Here is a 14,144-nt window from a genome sequence, read left to right as displayed (position 1 = left end):
AAATAAGGAATTCGTTTATTGTAACGCGTTGTGGACAGTCTCAACCAAATTCTTAAAATCTTCAAACTCAACTGCCAAAATTTCATTAAAATATCAACGAGTAGAAGAAAGTGTTTCCGTGAAAGTATCCATAATAGCCTTTAGCGCGACTAATTGCTGGTGAGGAAATTGCGGATTTACTCAAGGATCTACAAGTACATCGAATAATTTATAATTAACAGACCGAATTGTGAGTAGCAAAATTTGTAAACCCAATCCTTCAGAAAATTCCAGGGATAGAAATTTTAGCTACCTAGATTTCTGTAAAATCACGCTCATGTTTTTGTAAACCGAGTAATTATACAAAATATATTTAAATTCAAATTTGATTCTCATTTCAACTCCAAATGTCTTGATTAGAAATTTGTCTCAACTCAAGTCCTATCCCTAAATCAAGCCCTTTTTCCCTTATATTTTAAACAAAGGTAAGAGTATAAAACTTCGCGTCATCCAATAATTATAAAATTCAATAATTTTAGCTTTGATTTTGATGTGACAATTAAAACATGTCCATTCGACGCTAAAATCCTTCTCTGGACATAACAGCTAAAATTTTATGGCGCAGTCGGTAGGAACCGCCTAAGTTTCCAATACTCTTATCTTTTTAATATTCTGAAATTTTTGAAACCCATTCTAGTCAATTTAATTCAATTCAATTCTAATCTATTAAAATTTTAGCTTTGGGAAATCCTTCGTAAATTTCAAATATTAGACTTTTCTTTGCAAAATTCAAATTCTCTTTGAAATAATTATAAGAGAAATTTTGTTTTCTTTTCCCAATTTATTGGAAAAATCACATAGAATCTTAATCCAAATTAACTTAATCTCAAAATTTAAAATTATTCAAATTATCAACTAATTAAATTATCTTCACAAAATGGCGAATCCGTCCTTCGTTAATATCAGTTACTCTGGAGACTCGGGTGACGCTGATCAAACCGTGTCCAGTTACGAAGAATATGTCAAAGCCCGAGACATTGCAAACAGCATTCCCATATTCTCCGGTACAAATGAGCACTGCTCTCTGGACGAATTTGAGTATGCGTTGAGATCAAATCTTGCCTCCATTCCTAAAGCAGACGGAAAGAAAAAAGAATATATTAGACAAATACTCAAACGCCTTTTACCCCCAACAAAATTCGTAGTGGCAAACAAACCCCTCTTTTCAGTAGAAACTATTCTTACTCACCTGATCAAGAAATTTAGAGGTCAATACGACTTAACGTATTATGTGAATAGAATACGCGGGCTGTTGAAAATTAAAAATGAACCCCTGGAATCGTTCTTGGAGCGATTGGCAGCACTGGTCCAGTTCGGTCTGGGTACGATTTCTGGGGAAAATGAAGCTGAAAAACAAGTCCTCGAAAAACACCTCCAGACAGAGGCCATTAAACGGTTTAAAGAATACGCCCCTGCAAGCGTGAAGGAAAGTATTAGGCGCAACAACCTAAGGAAAATCTCAGAGATCCTTACACAACTAGAAACAGACGAATTCCGGGATACAGTCAAAGTACCAGCGTTGGAGATTGCTGATAACGGGCACTACAGGTACATCACGGAGTACCCCTCGATTCCAATCCATTCAGGGAGCTCTCTACCGCCCGAACTGTACGGGGAGCAAATGCCACCTCAGCCGAGATACCAATACCAACAAAATCGGTCGTACAGTCAGTCATATAATCAGTCAAATACCCCGACACCATCGTCAAGCTACGGTCACCGAAACTATTCCGGACAGAGGAGAAATCAGGACCCTTCACGAGATCTAGTCACCGCTCTCCTCAATGAATATCTGCCATCCCACCGGAACAGGCAAGGCGACGGGTACAGACAAACGCCACCTCGACCACCGGGGCCCCCTCCATCTATACCAGGATACACAGCTCATCCTGGTGACCCCCCTTCGTGCAGCTTTAACCCCGTCATCGCCTACGGTCAAACTCCGAACGACGAGGATGAATCCGACTATGAGGAACCAGCGGGAACTGCAGAAAACCCTACCACGGATCAGATTCTAGCCCTCGCTAACATCTTGGCAGCCAACCAACGTCCTCATGCAGCCCCCTTCAAACCTAAACAGAACCTTTCCGATATGGACGAGATCAAAAGTATGCTGCAGCAGACCACAGCCTCACTCCAACAGCTTGTGACGAGTTTGAATAACCTGCAGACTCAGAATCGTCCATCGTCAGACTCCAGACCACTCTCTAGGCCTCCCTCAAGAGAACGAGAAGGGAGAAATACCCTGCGGAGTCCCACGAGAACTCAGCAGAACAGAGCCAGCCCATCCACAGAGGGAACAATTCCAAAGGAGACTTTAAACGAGATTGTTGCTCGCCAATTGAGTGCGATGACGAGCGGCCAAAACCAGCACTCACTCCACACGATGTCGAGCATGCATCCCAGACAGTAAAACCCATACTGTGTAGAGTTACCGGGGGTCCTCAGATCATCTTTCGCGGACCAAATGTTATCTCCCCAGGTGTGAATGCATTAATCGNCAAAGGAGACTTTAAACGAGATTGTTGCTCGCCAATTGAGTGCGATGACGAGCGGCCAAAACCAGCACTCACTCCACACGATGTCGAGCATGCATCCCAGACAGTAAAACCCATACTGTGTAGAGTTACCGGGGGTCCTCAGATCATCTTTCGAGGACCAAATGTCATCTCCCCAGGTGTGAATGCATTAATCGATACCGGAGCTTCCATAAACCTAATATCGTTCCAGTCATTGGTAGAAAACGCCCTCATCGATACCACAGAAACAATCGGAATCGTTGGACTGTCCAATCACGTCTTGAACTCCCTCGGAGTAGCTCGCCTCGCGGTGCATCCTGAAGTTCAAATAAAATTCCACGTGATTCCCCACCAGCCAGGCGGATATGGAACCATCATCGGGGATGAAATGTTGAATGAGTTGAAAGCCCACATCTCCTTCAACACAAACAACATTAGCTTCAACATCGCCCCATTGAAACCTATACATTTTTGCCTCCCCAATTGTCCAACGAGAGGAAAACCTTGCCGAATTGCACTCAGCGGGGGCGGCCCAAGGATAAACCTGAAGGTGAAAAACCTCATCGGAAATCGACATCGATTTCTCATTGACGCCGGAGCCGACATCAACCTTATCGAGAGGAGAGTCATCAAACCCGACGTAAGAATCGAACCTCCTAAGATACCTTATCTACTTGAAGTAACGGAGAATGCATTGCCAACATGCGGTCTAGTTCATCTAAAAATCTTTGGCTCTCTCGTACCATTCCACATCGTAGATCATAAACTACCTGTCGAAGGAAGCGGATTACTTGGGTTAGAATTTTTAATTCAAGAAAAGGTGGACATACGGTATCAGCAAAGGAATATTACCACTCTCAAGAGGCCTAACCTGCCGGTAAATTGGTATAACTACGAGAAATTCGACGTGTCAACCGCCATCCCTCCAAGAGCAAGAATGGCCATCCAAATTCCCATCCAGAATACCGAATTATCGGTCGGATATCTACCACAGAACTCCACAAAACCAGGCGTCTATCTAGACGAGAGTGTGGTCAGCATTAGGGAGGGGAAAGCCTGTCTCTTCGCCATCAACACCACCGAAGAACCAGCTCACCTCCATATACCACCCCAAAAGGTAGAGGAAATCGATGAACTCCTAGAAAGAACCGAAATATTAGGAAAACATCAAGAAACCTTCGCCTGGTGCAATATGGGAATTGCCCCAGAGGAAAATATGGGTCTGTCACCTCGCACATCGCACGTAATAGAAGCCCTACCCGATCAGGAGCTNGAACATCCGATCCTGTACGCATCGAGAGCACTTCGAGATGCTGAAACAAGATATACTTCAGTTGAATTGGACTGCCTAGCAGCTGTCTACGCCTTAAGCCAGTTCAAACCCTATATCTATGGAGTACCCTCCACTATTATTACGAACAGCCCAGCCCTGAATTGGCTCAGAGATTCCAGCAACCCTACTACGAGGCAAGTTAAGTGGAAAACCTACTTGAATGATTTCACATTTGAGGTAGAAATCAAGAAACAGACGAGAAATTAGCTAGCAGACGCCTTTGCAGAAAATCCTCTTCAGGACGAACATGAAGAAATCGTCATGTTCGCAACCTGCATGCCTGCTCTACCAGTACCAAAGTCTAGTGTGAAAACACCGAGGACAGTCACAAAACCTAACCAAAAGGTTAGAATAAATAGTGACCCACAAATTATCCCCATCCCAGCGGCGGGAAGCTCAATTGCCGACAGGCTTCGGGCTAGAAGAGCAACAGAAACAAATAGTGGCACCCGGCAGCCGATCTGCTACAGACTGAACNCATCAGGAAGAGATAAATCGACAAATAGACAACCTGCTGGAACAAGAAATTATCAGGCACTCAGAATCACCATACTACTCACCCCTCTGGATTGTACCAAAGAAAGCCGACTCCACGGGAAAGAAACGATGGAGAATGGTGATCGATTTCCGACATCTGAATCAGAAAATGATCGGAGATTCCTACCCGTTACCCAACATATCGGAAATTCTCTCACAACTAGGCGGAGCTAAGTACTTCAGTGTGTTCGACCTAGCCAGTGGATTCCACCAAATCGCGATGGATGAAATGNCCCCTGTAATCGTGGAGATGCCAGAATCAACTCCAACAGTAATTGAATCCGAGGAACCACCACTACAGGATGAACCATCGATAGTACCTGTCGAAATGGAAGACCAAGGAAAAGAAGATCAACTAAAAATTTCCCTTGCAGGAATCCCAACGGACGAAAAATTGGAGGATGATACATTCATCACAGATCAAAACTCCACCAACGAGAAAACGCCTTCTATTATTGAAGCGGAAACTCGAATAGAGGAAAAGGATGAAGAACCAAATCCCACACCACGTCCACCACTGAACATGGAACGAATGGANTACCTGTCGAAATGGAAGACCAAGGAAAAGAAGATCAACTAGAAATTTCCCTTGAAGGAATCCCAACGGACGAAAAATTGGAGGATGATACATTCATCACAGATCAAAACTCCACCGACGAGGAAACGCCTTCTATCATTGAAGAGGAAACTCGAATAGAGTAAAAGGATGAAGAACCAAATCCCACACCACGTCCACCATTGCACATGGAACGAATGGAACGAAACCTTGGAAAATTCTACGAGTATATGGAGAAAATCTCGGAAAGAGACGAGGAAATATTCCAGGAACCCCTAGAGCCACTGCTAGATCAGCTGTTACCACTCTACAAAATGAGACGAACCAGTCTGGGTCCATAATTCAAAGAGAAATTGAATGAATCCTGTCAGGAATTTGAGAAGAAGATGGCTGAGTTGCAAAACCAGTCCAAACCCCTGATCAACTCAACTGACGAAATCTCGGAATTGACGAATTCCACCGACCAAAATCCCGAAAAAACGGAGAAGGAAGAAATACCCCAATCCAGACATTCTGTGATATCGCAGCCAAAGGTCACACGAGAATCTTTACTGCCAATNACCTCAATCCAGACATTCCGTGATATCGCAGCCAAAGGTCACACGAGAATCCTTACTGCCGACACCGAGGGCTATACAGTCACCTATGGCCGAATCTTCTCCGGAAAAGAAAAATTCTTCAATAGACCTAACCCCAAGAGAACTGTTCCCACGCACCGGAGAAATCCATCAAGCAACGCACTCCCAAGAAGCGGAAATTCCCCAAGCAAACGAAATTACACAACCGTCATCATCGCAGCCATCGGGGGTGTCTTTGAATCCATACCCCAAATTCCTCCCGCCTGACCTTCCCACGAGCGATGAGCACGGTTTCGTACAGACCCAAGGAGAAATATCTCAGAACAAATCAAATGAGGAACCTATGGACGACAAGATCACAATACCACAAAGTGACTATCAGCCTGCGAGCAACATCAAAGAAACTCGAGATGGACTAACATTTACCAGGGGAAACATTGCTCATTTCCTCGCAGCAGATGGAGAGATCAAAAAGCAAAACACCAAGCTTTTAAAAAACCTCAATCTGATAGACCTGGAGGAAATACGTAAGCTCAATGCAAAACTAGGTCAAGTCATCGTCACGAAGTGCGGAAAATTCCGAACATTTACCCTCATTGCGAAGCAATGGCACTTCGAAAAAGTCAACAACCGGATACTAAAACTCTGCCTGAAAAATCTCAAAACCGCCATGGAAAAATACAAAATTACTGAAATAAAAATGGCATCTCAGGGCGACGAAATAGACGACAATATCAGAATACGATACTTCCTGGAGAAAGAATTTCAATTCCATCCAGCTACTGTAACTCTATGTCATGGTGGAATCCGGATGCCTCCAGCAGCCCTAAGACCAGAAATCATTAAGGAATGCCATGCAACTCTCCCCGGAGGACACAAACGGATTGTGAAAACCATCAACCGAGTAAGAGAAAGGTTCTACTGGCCCGGGATGAAGCAGGAAATAGAGAGATTTATCATACTCTGCCGAACCTGTCAACTAGAGAAAATTCGAAGGGTGAAATTCCGACAGCCCATGCTCATCACCGAAACACCCAGCGAATGCTTCGAGAGAATCTCTATCGACACTGTAGGCCCCCTCCCAGCTACACGTATGGGTCACTGCCATATCTTGACGATACAAGATAACTTCTCCAAGCACTGCACCGCTGTACCCCTTAAGGATATCAAGGCTCACACTATCGCTCATGCACTAGCAACCAAGTATGTAGCCCTGTACGGATGCCCCAAGATAATCCTCTCAGATAAAGGGACCAGCTTCCTCAGCAAATTGTTCAATCAACTGGGAAAGGTCCTGAGATTCCACCATATAACGACATCTGGATATAGACCTCAGTCAAATGGAGCCCTTGAGAGAAGTCATCACGTACTAGCCGAATATCTGAAGACCTATACCGACGAATTCACCGACTGGGATGAGCTACTCCCCTTCGCCATGCTATCGTACAATACTACTGTGCATAGCTCAACAAATTTCACACCATTTGAAGTCCTGTATGGAAAAAGGGCAGTTCTCCCCTCCAACGTTACCGACGAAGATGAGCCAATACATACCTACAACGATTACATGGTAGACCTAATTAACAAATTGCAGAAAATTCACCAACTCGCCTTCGACCACCTAGAAAAGGCCAAACTACATTCCAAGGGCCTTTACGACCGAAACGCTAGACCAATAGACCTCAAAATAGGGCAATTCGTCTACGTCGAGAAGGAGCCCAAGAGCGGAAAATTGGATCAGGCCTACACCGGACCCTACGAGATTGTCGACATAACCGAAAAAGGAAACGTATACCTAGAAAGCGAAGACGGACACCACTTCATGAAACACCCAAACAAACTGAAACCCTGCGCAGAATGAGTCAATATCAATAAATTTAGTGATCCACCCTTCACGGCACAGGCCACCCTAATTGAAATTTTGGAAATTTGACCTCGGGAATCGATGGCCCGTTCAATTACAAACAAAATATCCTTACCCGTACCTGAGTGTATACGATTGAAAATGAAACCATTCCAGGGACATGAGTACAGACGGATCAGGACGCACACTAGTTTACGTCGATGGCTCCTGCTCCTTTAACGGCTCAACCGACGCCAAAGCAGGAATCGGAGTGTGGTTCGCGGACAACCACCCCCTCAACACCTACAAAACTCTTCAAGGTACACGGGCCACCAACATCACCGCCGAAACAGCGGCCGCCATCGAAGCATGCCAAATATGTATTCGCCATGACATTTCGAGAATACGAATAATCACCGATTCCAAATACCTCATCAGCTGCATGACTGAGCACATAAAGAAATGGAAAACAAATGGCTGGCTAAATGCAAAGTCCAAGCCCGTTGTCAATCAAACACTCCTGAAACAGCTCGCCGAACTCACCCAGAAAATCGACGTCCAATTCGAATATACCCCCGGACACCAGGGAATATACGGGAACGAAAAAGCGGACGAAGTAGTAAAAATAGGATGAGAAATAATACCCACCGAACCCAACTAGATCTAAGCCGAAACCTCTAAAAAAAAAAAAAAAACCCAAATTAAGCACAACAAACCCAAACAAAAAATCTCCAACTTACAGAACACAATACCATGAGAGCTATCCTCATCATATGGACCACCGTTTGGGTAATTCAGGCCGAAACAGATTTAACACTCGATCAAATCTACCAACACGAATCTATAGACCACAACCCCGGACTCTACTATGAGAAAATCGACCAAATAAGAACAATCAACAGAAAATGGCGACTGATGCTCACAGTGGACATGCACAACCTCCTAGGACAACCTCTACCCGGGATACAAACCATAGAAAAACATCAAACTGAATGCTATAAACACCAAGGAAAACAAACCTGCGATAGAGTACTAGGCATACCCATCATGAAAGAGTACAAGGCAATACTCCAAACAATACAAAAACATTTGGAAAGAATCTGGAAAAGTCCAGAACAGAACCCCAAAAGACGTTATAGCAGATCCCCTCTGCTACGATTCGTAGGCACCATATCGAGATCCCTCTTCGGCACCATGGACTACAATGATCAAGAACACATCACCAAAGAAATTGATCGACTCTATCAAGACCAACAACAAATTACCCACCTAATCGGAAATTCAACTCACATCATCCAAGCTGAAATAAATGCCATAAAAAAAGAACACGAACTGAACTATGAGAAAATTAGAAAGGCCACAGATCGAATAAACGTCATAGCCTCCAACACCAACCTACTGTCCGACAAGTTGACTCAAGTAGAATATCTCGCAAGCCTCGACGAAACAGCTAGAGAAATACAACATGCCGCCAGAAAGTATCTAGAAACGACGCACAACATCCTCCATGCCATAGAAGACGCGAAACACGGGAAACTAAACCCCATCTTAATAAATAACCAGAAATTAGACAAGGCCATACAAGAAATTGGAAATGTCATCACCGACAGCATCTTTCCCACATCTCCGGAAAAGACAGATTTGACCATCCTAAGCCAAATCAGTGACATGCACACCGACTTCAACAATGGCTCCTTCCTCATAATCCTCGACATTCCACTACTAAGCAGAGACCTAATGGAACTCTACAAAATAATCCCCTGCAAAGTCCCCCAGAGAATCCACGGGAACCAAACACTTTCAGCATACGTAGAGCCACAAAATGAATACATCACAACCTCAAAATACACCAGCAGATATAGCCAAATGAACCGGGAACACCTGCAAACCTGCATATCCTGGCCAACTGCCAGAGCAACCCCTAAAACCCGCGAGGCAAATTCCTCCAGCAACCCTAAGGGCTCCCTTCTCCCCACCGTCGCCAGGAAGCCCTTGAAAATAAGGAGCTGTCTCCATAATCTCCGTGCCTAAAAAGAAAAAAATATATATATGTATATACATACCACTTACCGTGGTCAGTTGATAAAAAGGCCCCAGAAAAGCGAGGAAGTCCAGAAGAATCTCCACGAACGCATCCAGCGGGATCTCTTCCCCACAAACCTCCGACGCCACTGCCAGCAGCGTCTCCAATCGATCCCCTCCTAATGCCTCCCTCACCTCTACCCTCCTCTCCGCCCACCACAAAAAGCTCTGGAGGAGATCCCCCTCCAGCTCGACCTCCCTCTCACCAACAACCTCCAAAACCTCCCGAACAATACCTGGAGCCATCTACAAAAAAAAAAATAATAATAATAATAATAATAATAATAAAAATACAAAACAACATAAATACATTAAATTACCACTGCTACTAAAACACAAGAGAAATGCATATGCACACAATCAAATATATATATATATATGGAAATATATACATGTATATATATATTTGATAATGTTTATTTACATACACCTATATAAAATGAGCAAACAAACAATAACAAAAATAATCCATAGATAAACAAGAAATATAGCTACCCCCCCCCCGCCGCCCCCACCGGTGCGTAACCGTGAAGAACACACCGAACTTATCCTCCACTCCTCCTAGTGAGAATGTCGCACAAAGAGAAATGGAGAAGAATACACCTCCCATGCATAACAGCGTGGAGGGTTTCAATCGGCCGTTCCTCTTTGTGCGACATTCGCACAGGCACAAGCCTCTCATCATACCCCCCTCACAACCCACCACAAGAACGTTAAAATTCAAAATTCACCAGAAACTACGAAACAACATAAATAAATAAAATAAGTATAGTAAAATATAATAAAATTAAAATAGCAAAACAAAAAAAAACAAAAAAAACCCCAAATGTTTGCATACAAAAGCAGCGAAACAAGAAAATCAACCACTGCACACGCGTCAAAAATAACATAGAAAATAGACAGGAAAATATCCCAAAGTACCGTAACGAACAAAATCCCTGGCACACAAACAAAATTAAGCTGAAACACTTCCCAATTCACCGAGTGAGCGAAGAAAACTGACAGGTGAATCGGAAATACAATGTAATCCGAACTCCCAAGAATGTTATCGTCAGCACCCAGCCGCTCACGGCCACCGCTCGGTGCAAGATTACAAAAACAAAATAACTCTACCCATACTACACATAAAATTTAAAAATCCAACTCCTCAAAATTGCTTCCAAAATGCAACCAGAAACAATTATGAGGGGGGGCTGTAATGTCCAAAAATTTTATACTAGAAATTTAAGACTAGAATAAATTTTATATAAGATCATAACTATAAGTTACATTATAATCCCATGTAATTGAGAATCAAACCCACAATTGTAAGCTAAATTGAGTACATTTCATTACTTGAACTCAATTAAAAATTCCAAAGGCACTGGAAACGAGTTCAAAAGTGATGAAATGACACACTCAGCATGCCCCAATTACCCAATACTAAGATTCGTACGCGAAGGAACGATTGCAAACCGATTAATTAAGACCCCAAAAACTGAATGAACTACTTCCCCATGAAAATCAAAAGAGTGGGAAAAGTCATACGACATTTTCCACCAATTAAAAATGGACTCGTTGGAGCCCATGTGACAAGTGACCCTAAAATTCATATAAAAATGTCAGAAAAATCTAAATTAAACAGTCTTGAAGCAGCGACGGAGCAATAACAATTCTGGTGGAAATAGTTCATTTAATCGGTCCGGTTTTTCAATCCTTCCATAACTACACGGGATAGTACTGAATTAATAGTAAGTTACGAACAATTGAAATTATCCGGGAATAAAATTTCTTTAACCGAGAGTGGTGACTTTTCTTGCAAATAAGGAATTCGTTTATTGTAACGCGTTGTGGACAGTCTCAACCAAACTCTTAAAATCTTCAAACTCAACTGCCAAAATTTCATTAAAATATCAACGAGTAGAAGAAAGTGTTTCCGTGAAAGTATCCAATAGCATTCGACGCTAAAATCCTTCTCTGGACATAACAACTGTATTTCAACATGTAAGGCTCAGTATGCATGATGCGTTCATTGTACGCATGCAGTGTAAGTGAAACACACCTCCACAGAGGGCAACACACTACAACTAAATTACACACGTCTCATGTGTAGTGTGTTAAAATGACATAGGAGGTAACACATTTGGCTTTCCAATGTAGGTGATTGTTATTATGTAAAAATCTCAACATTTCACTTAAATTCGAACTATTCATCATGCACCCACCTGAAATTGAGACTTATTCCGTTCCCCACGTCATTACAAGATGTTTATACAATTTTTTCTATAGATTTCTCTAGCCGCCTCATTTTTATCCAAGAATTGAAAACATTCATCCCATCAAAATCGNGGAACCCCCCCCCCCCAACCGTCAGTTCGATTAACCAAAAATTGATTCGTGCCGGCGTCTACCAAGAGGTGAAAGTATCGAAACCGAATTTATTGGATTCGACAAGAACCCAGGTGCCAATGGGTGCAGAGCGTCGGTTACACGTTTATCGATGGGGTAAGAATTATAGCGTGTCAGAACCATTCGAAAATTGCCATTTCCCTCAGTCTACAATCGCGTGTAGCTTATGGCAAATGAGTCTGTGCATTTGGCATTGTTTTAACGTCTATTGGGCGACTATCCACAAGAACGGTTTGCTAAAGGGAGAAAATGATTGAAAATGAAAGTGGGCGTTGATATGTCTTTTTGTTGGTTTTTCAATGTTTTATTGTTATTTTCAATTTAAAATTCACATTTGCAGGAAAATTGAATCTTTTTGCTTCCGAATGGAAGCCTTGTATTTGATGGATTTTTCGATTCACTAATTTTGATCACAAATGATGTAGAATGTCATGAAACGCGGGGAAATGATGTTTTTACGTCATGTCTGTATGTATGTGTGTGACAACTTGTATTTTCGATGAACAATTTTTCGAAAATTCAACATAAATACGGTGAAATCGGTAGATAGAAGTCTGAAATTTTGGCTCCTGATAGGGATGAATGAACTCTATTTTAGCGCGCTGATTGAGCCCAATCTGCCCAGTAGTTCCTGAGATATATCAAGTCGTTTAAATTTCGTTTTTCATTAATATCTCGGAAACTACTGCACCGATTTCAATTTTTTTTCAAAATACTCGAATCGATGACCTCCATCCAGGCTAATCAAAACTTATATGCCGATCATAGAAAGTTTCAGAAATATTGCCGTTTTTCTGATTTTTCGCTGAAAATCGTGTTCGTACGATAACACGAGGAAAAATTGGGTTAGCGAGTTGAAATTTGGTACGGTGCTAGCTCTTATAATCGTAAAGGTTGGTATTTCAGATGGGCGCAATTGGCCAAGCGGTTCCTGAGGAATTTGACCTTTTGTGTAAATATATTTTGTCAAATATCTCGTAAACTCCTTGACGGATTTGAATTTTTTTTTTAATACTCGTCTTGATGGCCACTATCTACATCAATCAAAATATATATACCCCTTCATACAAAGTTACCGAGATATCGCCGTTGTTATTCATTTTTTGCTTCCGAATGGAAGCATTGAAAATGCATTTTTTTCAATTTTTTAATTTTGCTTGGATATGACTCAGGGTGGTCTGAAATGCCGAGATATGATTTCCGTTAAGCTATGTCCGTATGTATGTGTGTATGTGTGTGCGTTCGTGCAGAACTGTCTCAATAACTCCATAGCAGTAATTACGAAAGAACTGAAATTTTGGCTCATAGTTAGTACCAATGAGACACAGATCTGTGCTAAATCTCAACCCGATCGTTTCAGTAGTTCCTGAGGTATAGGGATTTCTCAAAAATCGTTTTTTGCAAATATCTTAGGATTGGCTGGACCAATTTGATTTTTTTTTCAAAATATTCATCGCGATAATACCTATCTCGTCGCATCGGAATTCAATCACCCCGCTATGGACAATTGGGTTTTATTGTCATTTTTTCATATTTTCGACGAAATAGCGTGTTGCCACGATAACTTAAACAATAATCGAGATAGAAACTTCAAACTCCGTATGATTTTAGGTCTTATGAGAACAATGTTTGGTATTTTAAAATGGGCAAAATCGGACGAATAGTTCCGGAGATATTCAACTTTGAATTTGAAATTTCGTTCTTCAATATCTTAAAAACTACTCGGTCGAATTCAGTTATAATGGTATAATTCGTTATAATGGTGGCTATCTGACCAAATCAAAATATGGGTACCGTTTCATTGAAAGTTTTTGAGATATTGCCATTTTTCTATTTTTATGTGGTCAGCTTGCTCAAGCGTGTTATAATATGGTTGAAACTTTATCTTATGATCTGAAATTTTGGTTAGTGGCTATTTAGTTACATAACTTAGGGGTATTTGAGCTTAATTAGTTCAGTAGTTCTTCAGATAGAAAATTTTATGAAAAATTGTCTGTTACGTTAATTACCTTTTTTTTGTTCAGCCATAGGATTTTTTATCATAATTACTTGGAATGTCATGTCATATGAATATTTCATGTTTATTCCCATATTCCGTTTAGTGCCATATTTATTCGTCATGGAAAGATTTCATGATAGTGTTCTTCTCAACCAAAAATGATTAAGTATGATTTTCTCATCGATTTACGAGTTGTTTGATTTAATATAAATACATAGATGAGGGCCTATGTTTTCTGTGCGATTCATTAGCACAATGGTTTGAGGTTTT

The 14,144-nt window shown here is 41.7% G+C and overlaps 1 protein-coding gene across 1 annotated transcript; it reads left to right on the top strand.

Annotated features, from left to right (window-relative positions):
- Nucleotides 1-1,417: 1,417 nt before the first annotated feature.
- Nucleotides 1,418-2,452, top strand: LOC107044388 (the record flags this gene model as incomplete). The annotated part of the gene is made up of 1 exon (XM_015266248.1): nt 1,418-2,452. A coding segment is annotated over one exon (1,035 nt), but the record flags the coding sequence as incomplete, so codon positions are not given.
- Nucleotides 2,453-14,144: the final 11,692 nt, after the last annotated feature.

The sequence above is a fragment of the Diachasma alloeum genome, unplaced genomic scaffold (genome assembly GCF_001412515.2).
Source record: "Diachasma alloeum isolate Michigan unplaced genomic scaffold, Dall2.0 Dall_scaffold_00723, whole genome shotgun sequence".
NCBI lineage: Eukaryota > Metazoa > Arthropoda > Insecta > Hymenoptera > Braconidae > Diachasma > Diachasma alloeum.
This window is presented reverse-complemented; position numbering and strand designations above follow the sequence as displayed.